This window comes from Culicoides brevitarsis, chromosome 2 (genome assembly GCF_036172545.1).
Source record: "Culicoides brevitarsis isolate CSIRO-B50_1 chromosome 2, AGI_CSIRO_Cbre_v1, whole genome shotgun sequence".
Taxonomy (NCBI): domain Eukaryota; kingdom Metazoa; phylum Arthropoda; class Insecta; order Diptera; family Ceratopogonidae; genus Culicoides; species Culicoides brevitarsis.
The window spans coordinates 9,568,882-9,592,898 of NC_087086.1; the positions used below are offsets into that span (position 1 = coordinate 9,568,882).

Consider the following 24,017-nt stretch of genomic DNA (forward strand, 5'->3'; position numbering starts at 1 on the left):
TAACATAAAATGAAAATTAATAAAAAAAAAAATAAAAATTATTTTGTTTTAAATAAAAATTTTTTTTTTAACTTTTTTATTTTATCTAATACCTTATTAACTTTTTTTTTTATTAAAAACAAAAATATTTTTATTCTTTTTATTAATTTTTATTTTATTATTTAATAAATTTTTAGTTTATTTTTTATATAATTTTTGCATTAAATTTTTTTTAATAGTTTTTTTTCTATTTTTTTAATTATTTCGTAAAATGCCAAATAATTAAATGAAAATTGATAATTTTTAATTCATCATATTATATTAGATTAAATTTAAAAATTGCCTTTAAAAATTAACTTTAAAATATAATTTAAAAAAAAAAAATAAAATTAATTCATTTTTTTATGAAAAATATTTTTATTATTATTTTTTTATTTTTTTAAAGTTTTTTTTTAAATTTTCAATTTGTTTTATTATTTAATATTTTTATTTAAATTTTTAATTTATTTATTTTTTTTTTTGTAATCTTTGCATTGCAAAAATATTTTTTTTAAATTTTTTTCCCAACTTTTTTTTTTAATTTATTTCTTTTTTATTTCTTTACAAAATATTTATTAAACATAATTAATTTTTGTTCATGTATTCAAATATTTTTTTTCCAAAATATTAAAAAAAAATAAGTTGCAAAATAAATTTAAAATCGTAAATACTTACACATTATTGACATCTCTAATTTTTGTTAATAAATCGACAAGAACTCCACACCATGTTTGTGTAATTGTTTTTGTAAAATTCGTGTTCATTTTTCGTAATTTTTTTTCAAAACATGGGAGTCAGTGGACTCACAAGCTACATTTCCAAAAATGTACCACACATCAAAGTAAAAGTGAAAATTTTAGACGAAATCAAGGAATTCAAAACGAAGCACAACAAATCGCCGATAATTCTCATTGACTTTTCCGTCGTAACTCACATGCAAAGCTCAAATTACATGGAAATCCTCTGTGGTTCGCGTTGGCAAGTCTTCATTGATCGCGAAAAAAAGTTTTTGTCGTCGCTCGTGGATGCCGGCGCCAAACTCGTATTTTTCATCGAAGCTCCTACGAAAGACAACACTCGCGAATCATGGTTCATCCGCAAGACAAACCAATACGAAGACTACTGCAAAGCTGTATGGGCTGTCAAACAAAGGGATGAAAATTGGTTGATCGAGTTGCAGCACGAAGAACGCCTTCGAACGCCTACGGTTCATGGTCCGTTTTATCGGCAACACTTGAAATCGCTTGGAAAATGGAAAAATTGCTACGAAGATGTCGATTTGGAGATTGCAAGATATGCAAAGGAAAATGAAGCTTTTGCTGTTTTTACGGATGACTCGGATTTTCTCATATTTGAGGGGGATTTCCGCATGATGAGTTACAAACAAATCGATTATGGGACATTTGAGACGACGGAAATTTGGAAAGACCAGTTGCGAGAACATTTTGGCTTGAAATCGTATCAAATGGCTTTATTTTCGACTTTTTGCGGCAATGATGTCGTTGACAGGTAAGAATTTTTGATTATTTTAAGAAATTGCATTGGGGAAAATTTTTTAAATGTGCATTGGAAAAATTTTTAGAATTTGCATTGGGACAAAATTTCAAAATATGCATTGAGGAAATTTTTAGAATTTGCATTGGGACAAAATTTTAAAATGTGCATTGAGTAAAAATTTTGAATTGTTCATTGAGAAAAATTTTTAGAATTTGCATTGGGACAAAACTTAAAATTGTGCATTGAGGAAAAATTTTGAATTGTTCATTGGGGAAATTTTAGAATTCACATTGGGACAACATTTTAAAATGTGCCTTGGGACTATTAAACATATTTTTAAAATATTTTTTTTAATTTTTAGGATGCAAGATTTAAAAAGATTTCATTGGAATCTTGGAAGAGACTCAAAATTTTCTAAAATCGCTCAAAAAGTAAAAGAAATCATGCCGAATCATCAAACTGATCGATCTGAAGTCATCAAAAAAGCTGCAAATCTCATCGGGGTCTCAACGGAAAAAATTTCCGCAAGCTTGAAACAATACGATTTGACATCAAATTTGTCTCCAACCATCAAAGAAACTGGATTTCTCAAGAAATTACTCGATCACGACGAGCCCATCATGTACATCGCTCTCAAAGGCTACCCAAAACGAATTTCTCCCTATTTCGAGGACATCGCCAACCCCTGCTTCAAAAAATCCCAAGTCGACTTGTGCATTTGGCTCTACCGCTGCATCCTCGGAATACTTTCGCAACCCGAAGTAGAAATGGCAACTTCCCATCCTGTCTTCACAATTTCCGAGGGAAAATATCGCGAAATCCAAGTTGAACCGGAAATGCCTCCAATTGAAATCCCCGATTTGCATGACTTGATTTTCCGTCGTGATGCGTACGAAACAACTCGTCGCGAGCTGATTAAATGGACATTGCAAGATCCAGCCTTGAAAATTGACGAATTGATGGAAATTGAGCAAGCGGAATTGATTCCTGTCATTTTGACGTTGAATTTTTTGGTGAAACAGGCAAAAGTTCCCACAAAAATTGCGGATTTGCTGCTTTTGATGTTCAAAAAAGTGGCGGATTCTGATTTTCCGAAGAAAATTTCGTGTCCTGAGTTGAGAGATTTTAGTTTTGAGGATTTTCAGGCTACTTGGCTTTACATCATAACGCAGGCAACGATGATCGAGTTCGTGGAATGTATTGGAATGAAGCGATGGAAGCGTTATTTGTGCTTTGATGGAGTTCTTTTTCAACATTTGTGTGTCTTATTCGCTGATTTTAACGATTTTGAGCGAAAAACGGAATTACTTCCCATCGAGAATTTACGGAAATTTTATATTTCTTAATTTTTTATTAATTAATTGACGATTAATTTCTTTTTTTGTGTACTTTTACCTTCTAAAAGGTCAACTTTTCATGTTTCTTCATTCATAAGACGTAAAACGTAAAAAAAATAAATTTATGTTAATCAACGTACAGAAACCAGTCTCACTTAGCAGCCCCTTAAAAGCATTTTTATAATTTTTTCTCTCTCACGTTCCGGTAAACACTTCAGTCAACGATGGACCACGGACGTGAGCAAGTCGCGTAAATACAAATTTCTGCATAAAAAATTAATAATTCGAATAATTTTCGAACTTTGACCCGCAAAAAAATGGGAAATCAGAATTTGACGCCGTCAATTACGCACAAATATCCAACTTATCGAGATGCAATTTTGAAGACGGGACACACGTAAGTATTTCAAAACATTTTGAAGGTGAAAAAATAATAATTTCGGTGATGTAACGTCTAAAACCCAACAAAAAAGTAACGGTACGAAACGAAAAGTGAATGTTCATTCAAAAAATTTTTGGAGAGCGAAGAGCAAAAAAGCATAACGAAAAAAAATTATAGTTTATCGTTAAAATCGCAAAAAATGATTTTTTATTGCTGACAAGTTAAGTTTTAACAAATTTTAATCGTATTCTAATAAAAATATAATTACGCTCCGATTAATTGTAGCACGTACACATGTGAGAGTAACGACAACAGACATGCATTTTGAATAAATTTACAAGTTTATTGATAAAAGTTTATAGAAAAAAAAATCATAACAACACGAAAACCGGTTTTTTGTAGCTCAGCTGGGCTTGTTTTGTTTGTTTTTGTTGATGTTGTTGTTATTTTTGGTCAATAAATTTAATTTTCGTTAAGAATTGTTACTTAGTAAAGTAATTCCGGTAATAGCCTTGTGTGGATGTCAAGGTAAATTTTTCTCATTTCTGGAGAAAATAAAATAAAAAGTTAATGTTGAGGATTTCCGGTTTGAATTTCGTTCTTGAACTTTAAGTGAAATCAAAAAAAAAGTTGAGGTTTTTTTTAATTTATTTAAAAATTGAATATTGATAAATAAAAATATTTCAAATTTAATTTAATGGCTTGATTTTTTTTAATATATTTATTTTAATTATGAAAATTGAAAATTTATTCTCAAATTTTTTAAAAAAATTAACTTCTTTTTCTTAAAATTTTGTAAATATTTTATTTTATATTTACTAATTTTATAAAAATCAAATTAATTTAATTAAAAAAATTAATTTAATTGATTTAATTTGGAACAAAAAAAAATAAATTTTAAAATGAATTTTTAATTTAAATACTAATTTTCAAAATTCAAATGCTGTAAATTAATTAAATTTCTTAAAATTTTTTATTTCTTTTAAAATTAAAATTTATATTTTCAAAAAATTGAAACTAAAAAAAATTTTTTTTTTGACATAGTTCTGTTTTGAAAACTAAATCAAGAGCAAAAAAACTGTGTCAAAAACTGTGTCAAAGCGATTTTTGTCAAATCTTGCTCCAAATGGATAAAAATTTATCAGAGGGCTCTAATTTATCATTTTTAATCATTTTGCAACTCAAAACTGCTAAAAAATTGAAACTGAAAAAAATTTTTTCCTTTGACATAGTTTTGTTTTAAAAACTAAATCAAGAGCAAAAAAACTGTGTCAAAAACTGTGTCAAAGCTATTTTTGTCAAATTTTGCTCCAAATGGATAAAAATTTGTCAGAAGGCTCTAATTTATCATTTTTAATCATTTTGCAACTCAAAATTGCCAAAAAATTGAAACTGAAAAAAAATTTTTCCTTTGACATAGTTTTGTTTTAAAAACTAAATCAAGAGCAAAAAAACTGTGTCAAAAACTGTGTCAAAGCTATTTTTGTCAAATTTTGCTCCAAATGGATAAAAATTTGTCAGAAGGCTCTAATTTATCATTTTTAATCATTTTGCAACTCAAAATTGCCAAAAAATTTAAACTGAAAAAAATTTTTTCCTTTGACATAGTTTTGTTTTAAAAACTAAATCAAGAGCAAAAAAAACTGTGTCAAAAACTGTGTCAATGCTATTTTTGTCAAATTTTGCTCCAAATGGATAAAAATTTGTCAGAAGGCTCTAATTTATCATTTTTAATCATTTTGCAACTCAAAATTGCCAAAAAATTTAAACTGAAAAAAATTTTTTCCTTTGACATAGTTTTGTTTTAAAAACTAAATCAAGAGCAAAAAAAACTGTGTCAAAAACTGTGTCAATGCTATTTTTGTCAAATTTTGCTCCAAATGGATAAAAATTTGTCAGAAGGCTCTAATTTATCATTTTTAATCATTTTGCAACTCAAAATTGCCAAAAAATTTAAACTGAAAAAAATTTTTTCCTTTGACATAGTTTTGTTTTAAAAACTAAATCAAGAGCAAAAAAACTGTGTCAAAGCTATTTTTGTCAAATTTTGCTCCAAATGGATAAAAATTTGTCAGAAGGCTCTAATTTATCATTTTTAATCATTTTGCAACTCAAAATTGCCAAAAAATTTAAACTGAAAAAAATTTTTTCCTTTGACATAGTTTTGTTTTAAAAACTAAATCAAGAGCAAAAAAAACTGTGTCAAAAACTGTGTCAATGCTATTTTTGTCAAATTTTGCTCCAAATGGATAAAAATTTGTCAGAAGGCTCTAATTTATCATTTTTAATCATTTTACAACTCAAAACTGCTAAAAAATTGAAACTGAAAAAAAATTTTTCCTTTGACATAGTTTTGTTTTAAAAACTAAATCAAGAGCAAAAAAACTGTGTCAAAAACTGTGTCAAAGCTATTTTTGTCAAATTTTGCTCCAAATGGATAAAAATTTGTCAGAAGGCTCTAATTTATCATTTTTAATCATTTTGCAACTCAAAATTGCCAAAAAATTTAAACTGAAAAAAATTTTTTCCTTTGACATAGTTTTGTTTTAAAAACTAAATCAAGAGCAAAAAAAACTGTGTCAAAAACTGTGTCAATGCTATTTTTGTCAAATTTTGCTCCAAATGGATAAAAATTTGTCAGAAGGCTCTAATTTATCATTTTTAATCATTTTGCAACTCAAAATTGCCAAAAAATTTAAACTGAAAAAAATTTTTTCCTTTGACATAGTTTTGTTTTAAAAACTAAATCAAGAGCAAAAAAAACTGTGTCAAAAACTGTGTCAATGCTATTTTTGTCAAATTTTGCTCCAAATGGATAAAAATTTGTCAGAAGGCTCTAATTTATCATTTTTAATCATTTTACAACTCAAAACTGCTAAAAATTTGAAACTGAAAAAAATTTTTTCCTTTGACATAGTTTTGTTTTATAAACTAAATCAAGAGCAAAAAAAAACTGTGTCAAAAACTGTGTCAAAGCTATTTTTGTCAAATTTTGCTCCAAATGGATAAAAATTTGTCAGAGGGCTCTAATTTATCATTTTTAATCATTTTGCAACTCAAAATTGCCAAAAAATTGAAACTGAAAAAAAATTTTTTCCTTTGACATAGTTTTGTTTTAAAAACTAAATCAAGAGCAAAAAAAACTGTGTCAAAAACTGTGTCAAAGCTATTTTTGTCAAATTTTGCTCCAAATGGATAAAAATTTGTCAGAAGGCTCTAATTTATCATTTTTAATCATTTTGCAACTCAAAATTGCCAAAAAATTTAAACTGAAAAAAATTTTTTCCTTTGACATAGTTTTGTTTTAAAAACTAAATCAAGAGCAAAAAAAACTGTGTCAAAAACTGTGTCAATGCTATTTTTGTCAAATTTTGCTCCAAATGGATAAAAATTTGTCAGAAGGCTCTAATTTATCATTTTTAATCATTTTGCAACTCAAAATTGCCAAAAAATTTAAACTGAAAAAAATTTTTTCCTTTGACATAGTTTTGTTTTAAAAACTAAATCAAGAGCAAAAAAAACTGTGTCAAAAACTGTGTCAATGCTATTTTTGTCAAATTTTGCTCCAAATGGATAAAAATTTGTCAGAAGGCTCTAATTTATCATTTTTAATCATTTTGCAACTCAAAATTGCCAAAAAATTTAAACTGAAAAAAATTTTTTCCTTTGACATAGTTTTGTTTTAAAAACTAAATCAAGAGCAAAAAAACTGTGTCAAAGCTATTTTTGTCAAATTTTGCTCCAAATGGATAAAAATTTGTCAGAAGGCTCTAATTTATCATTTTTAATCATTTTGCAACTCAAAATTGCCAAAAAATTTAAACTGAAAAAAATTTTTTCCTTTGACATAGTTTTGTTTTAAAAACTAAATCAAGAGCAAAAAAAACTGTGTCAAAAACTGTGTCAATGCTATTTTTGTCAAATTTTGCTCCAAATGGATAAAAATTTGTCAGAAGGCTCTAATTTATCATTTTTAATCATTTTGCAACTCAAAATTGCCAAAAAATTTAAACTGAAAAAAATTTTTTCCTTTGACATAGTTTTGTTTTAAAAACTAAATCAAGAGCAAAAAAAACTGTGTCAAAAACTGTGTCAATGCTATTTTTGTCAAATTTTGCTCCAAATGGATAAAAATTTGTCAGAAGGCTCTAATTTATCATTTTTAATCATTTTGCAACTCAAAATTGCCAAAAAATTTAAACTGAAAAAAATTTTTTCCTTTGACATAGTTTTGTTTTAAAAACTAAATCAAGAGCAAAAAAAACTGTGTCAAAAACTGTGTCAAAGCAATTTTTGTCAAATTTTGCTCCAAATGGATAAAAATTTGTCAGAAGGCTCTAATTTATCATTTTTAATCATTTTGCAACTCAAAATTGCCAAAAAATTTAAACTGAAAAAAATTTTTTCCTTTGACATAGTTTTGTTTTAAAAACTAAATCAAGAGCAAAAAAAACTGTGTCAAAAACTGTGTCAATGCTATTTTTGTCAAATTTTGCTCCAAATGGATAAAAATTTGTCAGAAGGCTCTAATTTATCATTTTTAATCATTTTGCAACTCAAAATTGCCAAAAAATTTAAACTGAAAAAAATTTTTTCCTTTGACATAGTTTTGTTTTAAAAACTAAATCAAGAGCAAAAAAAACTGTGTCAAAAACTGTGTCAAAGCTATTTTTGTCAAATTTTGCTCCAAATGGATAAAAATTTGTCAGAGGGCTCTAATTTATCATTTTTAATCATTTTGCAACTCAAAAAATTGCCAAAAAATTTAAACTTTTTTTCCTTTGACATAGTTTTGTTTTAAAAACTAAATCAAGAGCAAAAAAAACTGTGTCAAAAACTGTGTCAATGCTATTTTTGTCAAATTTTGCTCCAAATGGATAAAAATTTGTCAGAAGGCTCTAATTTATCATTTTTAATCATTTTGCAACTCAAAATTGCCAAAAAATTTAAACTGAAAAAAATTTTTTCCTTTGACATAGTTTTGTTTTAAAAACTAAATCAAGAGCAAAAAAAACTGTGTCAAAAACTGTGTCAATGCTATTTTTGTCAAATTTTGCTCCAAATGGATAAAAATTTGTCAGAAGGCTCTAATTTATCATTTTTAATCATTTTGCAACTCAAAATTGCCAAAAAATTTAAACTGAAAAAAATTTTTTCCTTTGACATAGTTTTGTTTTAAAAACTAAATCAAGAGCAAAAAAAACTGTGTCAAAAACTGTGTCAATGCTATTTTTGTCAAATTTTGCTCCAAATGGATAAAAATTTGTCAGAAGGCTCTAATTTATCATTTTTAATCATTTTATAACTCAAAACTGAAAAAAAATTGAAACTGAAAAAAAATTTTTTCTTTGACATAGTTTTGTTTTGAAAACTAAATCAAGAGCAAAAAAAACTGTGTCAAAAACTGTGTCAAAGCTATTTTTGTCAAATTTTGCTCCAAATGGATAAAAATTTGTCAGAAGGCTCTAATTTATCATTTTTAATCATTTTGCAACTCAAAACTGCCAAAAAATTGAAACTGAAAAAAATTTTTTTCTTTGAAATAGTTTTGTTTTAAAAACTAAATCAAGAGCAAAAAAACTGTGTCAAAGCATTTTTTGTCAAATTTTGCTCCAAATGGATAAAAATTTGTCAGAAGGCTCTAATTTATCATTTTTAATCATTTTGCAACTCAAAATTGCCAAAAAATTTAAACTGAAAAAAATTTTTTCCTTTGACATAGTTTTGTTTTAAAAACTAAATCAAGAGCAAAAAAAACTGTGTCAAAAACTGTGTCAAAAACTGTGTCAAAGCTATTTTTGTCAAATTTTGCTCCAAATGGATAAAAATTTGTCAGAAGGCTCTAATTTATCATTTTTAATCATTTTATAACTCAAAATTGCCAAAAAATTTAAACTGAAAAAAATTTTTTCCTTTGACATAGTTTTGTTTTAAAAACTAAATCAAGAGCAAAAAAAACTGTGTCAAAAACTGTGTCAAAAACTGTGTCAAAAACTGTGTCAATGCTATTTTTGTCAAATTTTGCTCCAAATGGATAAAAATTTGTCAGAAGGCTCTAATTTATCATTTTTAATCATTTTGCAACTCAAAATTGCCAAAAAATTTAAACTGAAAAAAATTTTTTCCTTTGACATAGTTTTGTTTTAAAAACTAAATCAAGAGCAAAAAAAACTGTGTCAAAAACTGTGTCAATGCTATTTTTGTCAAATTTTGCTCCAAATGGATAAAAATTTGTCAGAAGGCTCTAATTTATCATTTTTAATCATTTTGCAACTCAAAATTGCCAAAAAATTTAAACTGAAAAAAATTTTTTCCTTTGACATAGTTTTGTTTTAAAAACTAAATCAAGAGCAAAAAAAACTGTGTCAAAAACTGTGTCAATGCTATTTTTGTCAAATTTTGCTCCAAATGGATAAAAATTTGTCAGAAGGCTCTAATTTATCATTTTTAATCATTTTGCAACTCAAAATTGCCAAAAAATTTAAACTGAAAAAAATTTTTTCCTTTGACATAGTTTTGTTTTAAAAACTAAATCAAGAGCAAAAAAAACTGTGTCAAAAACTGTGTCAAAGCTATTTTTGTCAAATTTTGCTCCAAATGGATAAAAATTTGTCAGAAGGCTCTAATTTATCATTTTTAATCATTTTATAACTCAAAACTGCCAAAAAATTTAAACTGAAAAAAAATTTTTCCTTTGACATAGTTTTGTTTTAAAAACTAAATCAAGAGCAAAAAAACTGTGTCAAAAACTGTGTCAAAGCTATTTTTGTCAAATCTTGCTCCAAATGGATAAAAATTTGTCAGAAGGCTCTAATTTATCATTTTTAATCATTTTGCAACTCAAAACTGCCAAAAAATTGAAACTGAAAAAAAATTTTTCCTTTGACATAGTTTTATTTTAAAAACTAAATCAAGAGCAAAAAAACTGTGTCAAAAACTGTGTCAAAGCTATTTTTGTCAAATTTTGCTCAAAATGGATAAAAATTTGTCAGAGGGCTCTAATTTATTATTTTTAATCATTTTGCCTTAAAATAAAATTTCAATTGAAATAATTAAATTATTTTTTTTTTCAGTTGGCTCGCAGGTCGCAGAAAAGACGAAAACGCCGAAGGCTTATGGCGAATCCATGACAAATTATATGACTTGACCAACTTTGTTGACATTCATCCCGGCGGCGAAGACTGGTTAAAACTTACAAAAGTACTTATTTCACTTAAAATTTACCTTTTTTATTTCAAATCTAACGCAAAAATTTAATTTTTAGGGCTGTGATATAACGGAAGCATTTGAATCGCATCACATTTCGGTAAAACCGGAAAAACTCCTGCAATACTATTTCGTACGAAATGCCAGCAAACCTCGCAACAGCAAACTCACCTTCGCCGAAGACGGTTTTTACAAGACTTTAAAGAGACGCGTCGCTGCCAAAATGCCCGCGGTGAACAAAAATCGCCGACGAGACGAGCGAAAGTCGAAATTTATCCAAGATTCGTTGTTGCTGCTGACATTAGTGATGGCTGGTCTTGTAGGACGTTTCCCTAACAGTTGGGCTTTGATAATTTTAGCGGGAATTGTCATGACCGGCACGATAATTACAGCGCATAATTTTTTCCACAAACGCGACAATTGGCGAATGAAAATTTTCAATTTGTGTCTCATGAGTTTTCGTGAATGGCGGATTTCGCACGTTTTGTCGCATCATCAGTTCCCGAATTCGTTGTCGGATTTGGAAGTTTCCTTCATGGAGCCGTTTTTGATGCATTCCGTGTACCCAAAGAAGAATTTCGTGCAACGTTATGGCTCGTGGGCGTACGAATGGCTCATTTATTCGGTGATTTATAGCAACGAAGCGATCAAGAGAACGATCATGAGCATCGTTTTTCGCAAAAATTACTGGCATCTCGATGAAATTTTGATTCCTTTGGTCGTTCCAACGACAATTTATCTCTTCGGAGGTCCAAATCTCACAATTTTGGCCAGTTTTAAACTTTGGTTCTGGATTCTGACAGCTGCGAGTGCCTTTTTCGGGCTGATAACGATCAATGCGGCTCACCATCCGCTTGGGGCGTTTCACGAAGGCGATCCTGTGAGAGATGACATGGATTTTGGCGTCTTTCAGTTGGACTCTGTCGTTGAACGGGATGGTTTAAAGAAGAGTTTGTTGCTGGTTTTGACCCATTTTGGGGATCACGGGATGCATCATCTCTTTCCGACGCTCGATCACGCGATTTTGCCCCATTTTAACGATATTTTTGTGAAAACTTGCGAGGAATTCGGCCTTGAACCGCAACGAAGTGACTGGTTTGAGCTTTTTAAGGAGCAACATTTGCAACTGGCACGTACAAAACCCAAAAAATGCCCAATTGGATCGAATATTGACACGAACAAGAACGTCATGAAATAATTTTCACGCAATTTTTGGGATTTTATTGCATCTTTAACTTTATTTCTACATATTTTTTTCATATTTATTTTATTTTAAATGCTACCAAGTCATATTTCAGTCCTCAAATTGTTATTTTTCTATGTTAAACGTAAACGCAAGGGGCGGGAATGGGTTAAGAAAGTAATAAAAATTGATGTTTGGCATTAAAAAACCTAAGAAAAAACTAAAAAAAGGTTCCTAACATTTTTTTTCGTGTCTGAGAAATCTGTGCTAATTTTTTAATAATTAATATTTAATCACAATTCGCGCCATTACGACGTCCTTTGACCGAAAGATCCAATTCTGTGTCCATTTCCGAGTCACTATCTTCTTCCTTTTCCTTTTTAATTACTGGCAAGTCCTCATTTTCCTCATTGTTGTTCTCGCGTTTCGATTTTCGGTCGTTACTGCCATTAAAGTTGCTGTTATTGATATTTTGATTCGATGGCGATGGCGAGCGCGCATGTAAATTCATCGCAGGAAGCGAAAAGGGAGGAAAAGGAAATTTTCCTTGATTCATCTGGGAGTGCAAGAGAGACATTGGAGGATGACCCATGACGTCATTTAACTAAAAAAAATAAAAATTTAGTTTTTTGATAAAAATTAGTTAAAATTTAAATTTACTTTGTGAGCCATTCCGTTCAAAAAGGGCGGCGGTAAGTACGGGTAGAAGAGTTCGGGGCGATGTTGCAAAAATTCAGCGTCTTGTTGACTGATATTGAGAGGGCGAGTGAGAGGAAGCTCCAATGACATTCGTCTTCCGCGACGTGATGCGGTGTTTGTCCACATGTGAGTGCCCATGTGTACCTGAAATGGAGGAAAATTAATTTTTAACAGTTTTTATTTAAAAATTCAAAGAAAATTTTGGATTTTTTAAGACTTAAGCGTTAAGTCAAGAAATATAATGACTTAAAATTTTGAATTTTTTGTGATTTACAAAATTTCTAAGTTGATAAGTTGACTTAATCTTAGTTAAAGTTGTTAAGTCAATAACTTAATGACTTAAGAATTTGACTTTTCTGATATTTAAACAAAATTGTTGACTTAATATTGAATAAAAACCTTTAAGTCAATAACTTAATGACTTAAGAATTTGACTTTTCTGATATTAAAACAAAATTGTTGACTTAATATTGAATAAAAACCATTAAGTCAATAACTTAATGACTTAAGAATTTTTCTGAAATTTAAACAAAATTGTTGACTTAATATTGAATAAAAACCATTAAGTCAATAACTTAATGACTTAAGAATTTGACTTTTCTGAAATTTAAACAAAAATTGTTGACTTAATATTGAATAAAAATTCGTAAGTCAATAACTTAAGGACTTAAGATTTCGACTTTTCTGAAATTTAAAAAAAATTGTTGACTTAATATTGAATAAAAATTCGTAAGTCAATAACTTAATGACTTAAGAATTTGACTTTTCTGATATTTAAACAAAAATTGTTGACTTAATATTGAATAAAAACCATTAAGTCAATAACTTAAGGACTTAAGCTTTTAACTTTTCTGAAATTTGAGCAAAAGAAGCTAAAATAAGTTAAGTTGTTCTTAAGTTAAAGCTATTAAGTCAATTGTAAGAGCTTAACTTATGCTTAAACTTAAGAAAAAGTTAATTAATTTTTAACTTAATGACATTTTTTTAAATAAAATTTTTTTTTTGAACTAAACCTTAAGTTTTGACTTAAAATACTAACTTAAGATAAAAAATTAAACTTTTTAAGATTTTTCTCTCACTTTTAAGTAACAAAAAACTTACCTTCAAATTTCCTTTGGTGGTAAATGACTTTGAGCACACGTGACAAACAAAGGGTCGATCTCCGGTATGCGTTCTCGTATGGATTTGCAGAGCCGAGCTCGAGCTAAAGTTCCGTTTGCACATGCGACAATAGTGTTTTTGGTTAGAAGCTGCAGAAGCAGAGGTCGACGAAGGCGACGATGCGGGCGGCGAATGATGATTATTCGAATTTGCCAAATTATTCAGCTCTTTCACCGTAAACGAGTGCAATTGTTGCGTTATGGGCGAAAGAGTGTCGCAGCAATCCTTCAAATGTTGATCCGAATCGTACATGAGAGGCTTCGAAGAGTCCGAACTTAATTCGTCGTCAGCTGAACGAACTTTGTTGTCTAAATGCTTTGGTGAGTATGAAGCTGAAATTGAAAAAAAAATGTTAAAAATTAATTAAAGAAAATGTCAAAAAAGTGCCTTACTCTGATTATTAATGCCTTCTGTCTCAGATGAGGGACTCCTCGAACGCTTTTTCAAGTTAACAGCTTCTTCCTGTCTGTCTTGAGGTGACTCAACTTCCTTTCGCTGCTCTTCCATGGCGTCTTTTTCGTCGTTATCGCGTCTCTGGCGCATCACCATCATCATCATCGCCTCTATTTTCGTATTTTTATCCATATCACAGATACAGACATCATCATCATCAATTAATTCACGATTCTACAAATTAATAGTGTGTGTGAGAATGTAAAAAAAAATATTTTGTAAAACAATAGCAATGAAATATTTATCTTTTTCTGTCACAATGCCAGAAAAAAACTGAATAAAATGCACGAAATTTATCAAAATCTGTTCTCGTGAACAAACTATATGAAAATTTAAAATTTTTTTTTGAGAACTTTTATTGAACATATTTTAAAAGACAATGAATGCAGCGAAGTAACACCGGTCTGTCATTAAAAATCTCATAAAACAATGCAAGCATATCGTATCGCGTCGAAATTATTTTATATTAAAATAAAACTGAGCCAGTAGATGCGATATAAAAATTTAAATTTATATATTTTGTAATAAAATTCTATATTTTATTGAAAGATGAGGAATAAAATTAAACAAACAAAAATATTCGTATTTTACGTTTTTTACGGTGTCACAATTTATTTTAGAATAATTTTTTAAGTTCTTTTATTCTATTAAGACTTTTTAATTACTCTAAAACGGCATTAATGTAGGAAAAAGATAAATATCTCATAAAATAACGGCGAAGTTTTACTTACAATAATTTTTCCACATTTTGAACAGTTTTCAGCCTTGAAGGGCGATTTTGCTTCAGAATTTTCTTCGTTTTCGTCTAATCTTTGAGTTTCTGTTTTTGCTGTAAATTTATGAAAAATATAATAATTTTAAACGTTTGGTATCGAACATAAATTAATTGTAAAAATCGAAGAAAGTTTTACTAAAAATAATAAATTGTAATAATTTCTCGTTTCGCAACACTTTCGCAAACATATTTTTTTGAAAAAATTTGCGAGATACAAATTAAAGTACTTTAAGCACTTTTTTACTGAAATTGAGCGTAATCTTGAAATTAAAGTTAGAGAGATTTAAGTCATCTATTTAATATGGATTGTTTGACAAAAACTTTTTTTATTAATAAATTTGAGTTATCTGAAGTTAACATAAGTGTCTCTTGAATTTTGTTCTTTTATTATGGGCATTGTTCTTTAATTAAAGACGACTCTCATAAAACAAATTTGAAGAAGAAATTGAAGTTACAAAATTTTTAGTACTAGTTTTTTAGAAACTTTTGTAAAAATACGAAAATTTATGGTTTTATAGTTAGCATCAGATTTTTCATAAGTAATCTTTGGTAAAAAATTATATTATAATATTAATTAATTCGTCTAATTCTTTCTTATCATCCATTACAACTACTGAAGGTATTCCATGACGTATATGCATTTCTGGTAGTATTACTTTTGTTTTTTAAGTTTTGTATTAGTCACTTCTCTGTTTCTTGCCGCACTTTTATACATCGTCTTTTTTAAAATTTGACTGTTTAACAGGGAAGAACCCATTTGTGCAAACGGCTCGATAAATAGGTACAAGTAAGTTCAAGGCAAATATAAAGTACTGAATCGGGGTCCTTTATGAAATAAAATAATTTTTTTAACTCTTTCGTCGTTAAAGTATAAACATTTTTTGAGGTCATACATCTCTAAAGTTGAATTATTTCGATTATTTGCGAAACGTCAATTTTTCACAGTTAAATTTTTTTAACGGAAGAATTTCGTAAGCAAAAAAAAATCTTTATAGCTCTTCACTTGAATATTTGTCCCAATTTCTTGCCCTGTTAGAACTCAAATATTTATAATAATTTTACATCATTGCCAATTTATGTAAAATGCCGTATAAATAATTCAAAGCAGCAAGTCCTTCTCTCTCGCATTCATTTGTGTTATTATAAAAACGCTTTGCTGCTTTCAAAAAGGCATAAATAATATCTGAATGAGCATTAAATCATTTATAATTGAACTCGGTTTGATCCATTCATGTGAGTTGATTGATTGGGAATTGCCGAGTTTCTACACTGAAACCCATTTCAACTTTGCGCAACTTGTTCACTAAATCCGGCTTGTCGCAACTCGCAATGGTTCACAGTAAATCCGATTCAAATCCAATATTTATACAATATTTTTGCTACTGAATAATATTTATGATGATTGAGTTGAATCGAATGGAATGATGATTGAGACAAGATAACTGTCGTCGTTTGCTGTCATAATATGTGTCGGAGCGGCATTATAGATGCATCTACCGTGGAGCACTTTTTGCCTTTGTACAGCGCAAAAATTTATTGATAAATTCATGGCATACTTAATCAGGTAATAAATTTCGACTCAATAATCGCCTCTTTTTTTCGCTCGACTTTAGAAACGAATCAGAAAAAGTTGTTCTGCAGTACACGTGCCCTTGTTAAATGGATTACTTACCGTGTTCTCGTAGCTCGTTTTCCATTTTTTTGTGCCTTTCACGCATTTCGGTGTAAGCCAAGTCGAGGGCTTCCTCGTCATCGTGTTCGGTATCCAAATTGGGACTACTTAAGTCCATGCTCGAGTCGACACTTTCATCGTAGTCGTATTTTTCGTGATCCATTGTGTGACTTCTGATATGATCCTGCAGCTGGAAGATGTTGTCGAACTTTTGATGACAAATTGGACAAGCATTGAAGCCAGCGAAGGGTTCCTTGACACGATGAATGCTCATGTGAACTTTCAAGTTTCCCTTTGTTGTGAATGGGCGCCCACAAATCTTGCATCTGAAAATAATTTTCATGAAAATAAATGACTTAAGCTTACGTTTAAAAGAATTAAACTTAAAACTTCAACTTAGCAACTTAAGCTTAAGTTTTTAAATTTTAGGGAAATATTTTATAAAATTTGAAAAAAAAAAATTAACTTAAGTTTTTTGACTTGACTTGAAATGAAAATTAGAAGTGAAAAAACTTATGACTTAAGCTTAACTTTAAAAAACTTAAACTTAATTTTAAATTTTTTTAAATTAAGCTTCAAAGACTTAAGAAAAACTTAACCTTTTGACTTAAGCTAAGTCGACTTAAGTTTCTTAAGTTTATAAATTTTTTGAAATTTTTTTATAAATTTTGAAAAAAAAATTTAATTTTAGTTTTTTGAACTTACTTAAGTCAAATTATTTTTTTTCTTCAAAGCTTAAGTCAAAACTTAAAGCTTAAAGATAAAAAAGAAAAAGATAATTCAAAAATCATTAAAAAAAAAACTTACCTGAAGGGTTTCTCTCCCGTATGAATGCGATAATGCATCAGTAAGGAACTTTTGCACGACAAAACCTTATGACAAGCCGGGCATTCGTTTGGATCTTGCAACTTATTCTCGATATTATCAACCAATTGTTGTAGTTTTGACGTTTCTGGCGTCTTTGTTACCTCAATATACTTTTCCCATGACTTGTCTTTGCTCCCGAATCGTGGCAGAACCAAGTTATAATTGATTGGTGACTTTGTATGCGGCGGAGGAGGCGTTGTTTTTGTCGTCGGCAACGGAGATCTACTCTCAGATTTTGTATCGGAAAAGCTTTTATACGAACGCAGGGATCGTATTCGAGCATTTTCATCAGCAGTCGTTTTCATTTCTGGCGTTTTTGGGGCTTCAAGTTTGATTCGTTTGACTTCTTCCGGTTTCTCTAAAGGACTTCGTCTTTGTTTCTCCAAATTTTTTGCTGCTGCTGCTTCTTCGATATTTCTTTCATTCTCCATGGTTTTTTGTGCCTCATAAATGTTCATTCGCAATTTTTCCAACAACTCCATTGGCGGACGAGGAAAAGGAAATGGGAAACCGGGCAATGCGAAGTTTGGGGGAAATTGAAACGATGGAGGTCGAGTCATATTCACGCTGCCCGGAGTTGCGGGAGACATTGATCTTGCCGGAGTTGGAGGAGGAGGAGGCGAATCGCCGCCATTTCGATCGTTCATGTTGCCTGGCAGGGGTTGCCCCGGATTCATTTGCATGAAAGCATTGTCCTGCTGATGTCTTTGGTAGTGAACTTTGAGATTGCCTTTTGTCGTGAACGACGACGAGCACATGTTGCATTTGAAGGGACGTTCGCCGGTATGCGATCTCAAGTGAATTTGCAACGCTGAATCAGATCCGAAGATTTTTCCGCAATATCGACAACGATGCTTGTAATTTGCCTCGTTCGCGGAGCCATTTTCTCGCAAATAAGCAAGTTCTTCCGTGAGACTTCCGTTGTTTAAACTTTGCGTGGCATTGGCGAGAACTTCTTGTGTGCGCTTTTGAAGCATCTCGAGGGAAGAAACTTGCGTTGGCGGTTCATGATCCATTATAATACTTTCAGCGAGCGACAACGGTTGATCATTTTCCGACTTTTGAATGGATTTTGGTGAAATTCGTAGTTCAGAGGGCGCTTCTCGCGGTGAATCATCAACAATGCCAGCTTTCCCGCCATCTTTAACCTCAATTTTGATCTCTTTAATTTGCTTTTCAATGTCTTCCGAAGTTGTTGCCTCATTCGAAACTTTTTCAGGGGGATCCTTTATTTGCGACTGCAACTCCTGAATCCATTTCATTTGCATCATCTGCTGTTGCTGCAACGCAAAAAACGTGGATTGGAGAAACGCGAGTCCATGCATCGTTGAGCCGTCGTCACCTGTAACGAAGCAAAAAAAAAAAGTAGATAAATAATTGAATCATCAAAATTGTGAGATTACGTTTTATGGAGAGCGAAAAAAAAAAGTACAGAAGAAAGGCAAAGAAAAATTGCAAATTGCTACAAATTATTCAACAATTACGAGAGTACGCGATGCGATACGGACGAGACACAAACAGATTTTCTTGCATTACATTCTTCATCGCAATGCACCGCACACCGCATACAGTGAAAAAGTAAACAATGCAATTTTCTTATCGACAATGCGGATCACAGTCTTTTGTCATAGTGAACGTTAGTTACTTATTGTGGCAAAGAGACTTACGGTAAGTAAAGTTAAACCCTTTATTTAATATTTTTATTTGAAAATTTAACATTTTTAATCAAAATTCTGTTTGAAATTAGGGATTTTGGTTCAAAATAAAATTTAGAACAAAAAAAATTAAAAAAAGAGTCGAAAAAACTTTTAACTTAAATTAAAGAATCTTATGAGACTTAAGCTTAAACTTGAGTAAAAGTATCAAAAATAGTTTAATTTCAGAAGAATTTTACTTAAACCTGAATTGAGGTTTTAACTTTTCGACCATTTTTGAGATAAAAATTTAATTTTATTTTATTTCATTTTTGATCGATTTTTAATTTAATTTAAAAATTTTATTTATTTTAATTATTAATTTATTTATTTAATTTTAAATTTAATTTTTTAAAATTTATTTTATATAATTAAAATAAAAAATTAAATTAATTTTTTTTTTTTAAATTTATTTTATTTTTTTTAATTTTTTTTTAATTTTAATTTAATTTAATTTTATTTACTTTATTTAAATTTTTTTCCAAAAAAATTAAATTTTTTTTTGTTTTTTTTTTTAATTTTTTTATTTTAATTATTAATAAAAAAAAAAATTATATAATTTTAATTTAATTTGTTATTTTTTAAATTTTAATTTACAATTTAATTTAAAACTTTAATTTAACTTTTTAATTGTATTTTTTTATTTAATTTGACAAATGAAATATTTTAATTTTAAATTTTATTTTTTTAATTATTTTTTTTAATTTACAACTTTAATTTAATATAATTTTATTTTAATTTTTTTGACGTAATGTGACTTATTTAAATTAAATATTATTTAGTTTTTTTTTTAATTTTTTTTATTAATCAAATTTAATTTTATTTTATTTTTTATTTTAATTTTAAATTAATTATTTTTTTTAAATTTTATTTTGATTTAATAAATTTTAATTTTTTTTTAACGTTTTGTGACTGAACTTTAACATTAAAACTTTTATTTTTATTTTAACTTTTAAGATTTTTGTTTTAAAAAAATCAAATAAATCTTGAAATTTTATTTTATAGGTCCATCGTATTTCAACAAAGGATGATTTTTTCGAAAATATAAATAAAGGTAAGTTCTTGTAATAAAAATTTAATTTTTTTAATTAATCCAAACCAAGCAAAATATTTAAAAAAATAATTGATTTTAATCAAAAATCAATCAAAAAATGAACAAAAACTGGAGAAATTATAAAACTTTGATCGAAATTCAAAATTGATCCAACTTTAGCATACAAGTCTACCATCCAATAAGCTTTAATCGATTTTCCCCTTTTACATGTTCATCGATATTTCCCCTCAAACACACATTCACACACAATTCCATACACACGCATCGAAGGAGAATCCGCTCTTATGTACAAAATCCTCATACATAATTGATTGCACTTTATATTTCTTCATGGAACCGACATCGCATCGGCGCGCGAGAGAAACAACGACGACGACGACGACACGAACAAGAAAATAAGAAATCCTTTTAAAACTTAGGACGACTTTTTGTACAGCAGCGTATGTCTGTGTTCGTGGTTATGCGCAATAAAGGTAACATTTTCATATATCCTCCGCGCGCGCTCTACACAACATAAAATTATTGAATATCTTTTTTTCCACGTACAAACATCGAGACGAGGAGAGTTATGTTATGAAAATATAGCGTTTTACGAAAAATATAATAATCGGTGTCCATAGAAAGACGGAATTTTTTGCATCGACGCACACGAATGTCTACGGAAAGACGAAGAAAAAGATGACATACACTGTTTTATACTTTATGACAGCTCCGCCTTTTTATTTTTTTGCCGTCGACGTCGTCAGTTGTACTCGCTCCGAAAAATGTTTATGTTTCGCTATATTAATATTATATTTTCATATATCTCTCTCCTCGATTCGTCTCGCGCGCACATCAGGTATCTCCTACGAGGCTTCGTGAGTACGACGACGACGAAGAAAAACCAGCAAATTATTTATGAAATAGGATACGATATGCGCGCCAAGCCAGTCGGAGATGTAAAATAATAAAATATAATTTTTTTTTCGTATGATGATGATGATGACGAGGACAACGCAGCAACAACGGTATGTACTCACATAGGGCGGAGCAATGCATAAATATCATTTTTTTTGCTGCTAAAGTTAAATATGTTTCGTTTTTATTATTATTTTTGTACTTTTATGATAATGAATTTTCTGTTTTCTTCTGTAGATGGAGGAAAAAAATCTACGTGAAACGAAAAAGTTGCTGCTCTGACATGAAGGAGACAATGAAATGATTTGTATTTGACTTAAAGTTTTATTATTTTTCTTTTTCTGAAACGTTTTTTTTTTCTTTTCAAGGATTTTTAACTTTAACAAAGCTTTTAAAAGTACAAATTTGATATAAAAGGCAATGAAGTCTTTGAAAAAAGTTAAAATTTTAATTTTTAAGACATTGAAGTAATTTCAAGTTCATGAAATTTGGTAAAAATTAATGTTAAAAGTCCAAATTAAAATTAAAAATGTTTAAAAATTAAAATTTGAAAAAATAAAAAAAAACAAAAATTTAAAAAAAAAAAAATTAAAATAAAAAAAAAATAAAATTTTAAAATTAATATTTAAAGTAAAAAGTTGGTCTGAAATGTAATTGGTTGAAAAAATTATTTAAAATATTGAAAAAAAAATTAAACAATATTGTTAAATTTTTTGCTTTATTTTCTTTAAAAATTAGATTTCGATTAAAAAACTTATTTTTTATTTAAATTATTTTAGCGAAATTTTAAATTTAATTAAAAAAAAAATAAATAGCTCAAAAGGTAAGAATATTCTTTAAATTTATACTTTTTTTTATTTTTAATTAATTTTATTTTTATTTCAGTTATCAGTTAATTAATATCGAAAACAGCCTAAAAACCGAAAAAAATCTAAATTTTTTATTTCAGCTATCGTAAATTATCGAAAACAGTCTAAAATCAAAGAAATTTACAAAAAACTCCGAAACTTCATTATTCAGCCAAAAACCGATCAAAAAGTCATCCATTAATCGTGCATTTAGTTAATAACGTCATAAAACTCGGATCACCAAACTTTTTTCCCTTTATTTCTCGTTTTTCCCTTATCTCCTCCTCCTAATCTAACCAAAACCCCATTTTCCGCAATTTCGAGAGACAAACAAAGTTCAGAGCTAATATTAGTAGAGCGACATCCATAATAATAAATCTAATCTCGCACAAATAATTCCAAAGCAAAGTAAAATTCGCCAAATTACATTAAAAATCATCGTCATCATCATCAAAACTATCAAAATGAACCTCGTTCATTGGATGATGTTGGTTGTAATTTTTCTGCGAGGAGAGACAATAAACCAGATAATAATATTTTCCAGGCAGGCGGCTTATAAACACACAACCAACTTTTATCTAAAACAATAAAATATCGCACACACATACAGGCAGGCAGGGAGATGCCAAAGTTGTAATATAAACGCAAAATGTATTAAAATAGAGGAAAATGGGCAAGCAAACAGGCGAATAAACGAAAACGAATAAAATTCATGAAACAATATAATAATAATAATATAATATTGCCTCGCGCGCGCTCTTTATCTCTCACATAGCGAAGTTTCTGATGTTTTTTTTGTTCTTTATTGGCTTTAATAACGTTTTATTTTCATTTCTTTTCGGCATCAAAGCAACTCAACACAAAAAATCGGAAATATCGATTTTCGCAGAATTTTACACTTGAGTGAAACTCGAGATGTGGATGAATGATAAAGACACCTTCGTCTCCATTTATTTACATTTCACACTTAATTCCCTTTCGTTTGGTGAAACCTTGAAAAAAAAAAATTTCCCCTTTAATTCGGAGAAAATTCAAGATTTAAATCAAAATCGACTGAGAACCAGACAAAAATTTAAATTTTCATTAAAGATTTTGCCTATTTTTAGCACGTAAGAGGAGACAAGAAGATAATTGACGTGAAATTATGTGGAAAAAGGTCAAGAAATTCGGATTAACTGTGAAATTGTGACAAAAAAATTAGAGAAAACAGCTTTTCTTGGGAGTAATCCGATGCGAAAGACGAGAAACACGAGACACACACGACACAAAAAGGGATAAAAGAAGATTTTTGTTGCGAACATACAGCTGACACAGACATTTTATTTAGGAAAATCGATAAAATTGTAACAAAAACCATACACTATTCCGTGTATGTACGTGGCATGTACAGCTACGACGAGTCAAAAACAAGGAGTATTTAAAAGCGTAACGCAATTCATGACAATTTATATGCCGAGTTGTATTAAAGTCGGGCTGAGCAAGCGACATCGGCAGGCTTATAAGCGAGTCATAAATGATTCAAGAGAATTTGTTGTTGTTGTTGTTTGTCATTGTTTGTACTGTTATTGTTTTGTTTTGTATTTGAAATTCAACAATCCGCTTGCTGCTCTCTCTCCCGCTTCGTACGGAGACTATCGATGCATTTACGAGCGACGACGACGACGACGTGCCGCATGTTTATTTAGATGTTTTGTTTATCTAGCTTTTGGGTGTATCAGGAATACATTCGACGTGGTTGTTGTTGTTGGCGTGCAGCGAAAAAAGCAGCGCATGCCGAGCGATGTTCGTGTGTTCGATGTGGTTGTAAAGAGACGTTATTTCAATGAAATAATCTCGGAGATTTATTAATTTTTTTGTTGTTGGTAAAAAGGATGCGGTTTTTGTCAGAGGTTTTGATAATGGGAAAGTTTTTATTGATGTTGGAAGTTGCAAAAAGTGATATTTTTTTATGAAAAGTTAATTTTTGAAAAATTTTTATTTGAAGGATTTTACGAGTAAAAAATGTTCAAAGAGTAAAACTCATATTTAAATTTGATTTTTAAGAGCTTTGTAGACTAATTTTGACTGATTTTTGAGCTAATTGAAACCAAATTTTAAATTAATTTGATTAAAAATTATTCAAAACTAAACTTAAATTTTTAAAATTAAATTTAATTCTTTTTAAATTAATTGTTTGATTTATTTTTTTAATTAATTAATTTTATTTAACTTTAAATTTTTTTTTAATCTTAATATTTTTTAATTTATTTTTTTTTATTTTTAAGGATTTATTAT

At 29.1% G+C, this 24,017-nt stretch overlaps 3 protein-coding genes across 3 annotated transcripts in view; 2 read left to right on the forward strand and 1 right to left on the reverse strand.

Annotated features, from left to right (window-relative positions):
• The first annotated feature begins 730 nt into the window (after positions 1–730).
• LOC134830626 (uncharacterized) lies at positions 731–2,985 on the forward strand. Its single transcript, XM_063844169.1, has 2 exons — positions 731–1,527; positions 1,877–2,985. Exons 1-2 carry the CDS (start codon positions 806–808, stop codon positions 2,859–2,861), a joined length of 1,707 nt encoding a protein of 568 aa, XP_063700239.1. The 5' UTR covers positions 731–805; the 3' UTR covers positions 2,862–2,985.
• Positions 2,986–3,090: 105 nt separating this feature from the next.
• Positions 3,091–11,929, forward strand: LOC134831474 (cytochrome b5-related protein-like). The gene is made up of 3 exons (XM_063845207.1): positions 3,091–3,249; positions 10,308–10,434; positions 10,499–11,929. Exons 1-3 carry the CDS (start codon positions 3,170–3,172, stop codon positions 11,636–11,638), a joined length of 1,347 nt encoding a protein of 448 aa, XP_063701277.1. The 5' UTR covers positions 3,091–3,169; the 3' UTR covers positions 11,639–11,929.
• The window catches only part of LOC134828478 (homeotic protein spalt-major-like), a 57,554-nt gene continuing 45,449 nt past the window's right edge, over positions 11,913–24,017 (reverse strand). The window contains exons 3-9 of the mRNA XM_063841458.1: positions 17,191–18,592; positions 16,384–16,709; positions 14,668–14,765; positions 13,876–14,110; positions 13,424–13,815; positions 12,284–12,466; positions 11,913–12,227 (exon numbers count right to left, since the gene is read on the reverse strand). Coding sequence (XP_063697528.1) covers positions 11,913–12,227; positions 12,284–12,466; positions 13,424–13,815; positions 13,876–14,110; positions 14,668–14,765; positions 16,384–16,709; positions 17,191–18,592 — 2,951 coding nt within the window. The remainder of the gene's footprint in view (positions 12,228–12,283; positions 12,467–13,423; positions 13,816–13,875; positions 14,111–14,667; positions 14,766–16,383; positions 16,710–17,190; positions 18,593–24,017) is intronic.

Excerpts from the sequence above, each read along its gene's own strand:
- LOC134831474 (XM_063845207.1), top strand. The coding sequence starts at position 3,170 with ATGGGAAATCAGAATTTGACGCCGTCAATTACGCACAAATATCCAACT. Across the intron at positions 3,250-10,307 it reads ATTTTGAAGACGGGACACAC|TTGGCTCGCAGGTCGCAGAA; the intron begins GTAAGTATTTCA and ends TTTTTTTTTCAG. Across the intron at positions 10,435-10,498 it reads ACTGGTTAAAACTTACAAAA|GGCTGTGATATAACGGAAGC; the intron begins GTACTTATTTCA and ends TTTAATTTTTAG.
- LOC134830626 (XM_063844169.1), top strand. The coding sequence starts at position 806 with ATGGGAGTCAGTGGACTCACAAGCTACATTTCCAAAAATGTACCACAC. Across the intron at positions 1,528-1,876 it reads GGCAATGATGTCGTTGACAG|GATGCAAGATTTAAAAAGAT; the intron begins GTAAGAATTTTT and ends TTTAATTTTTAG.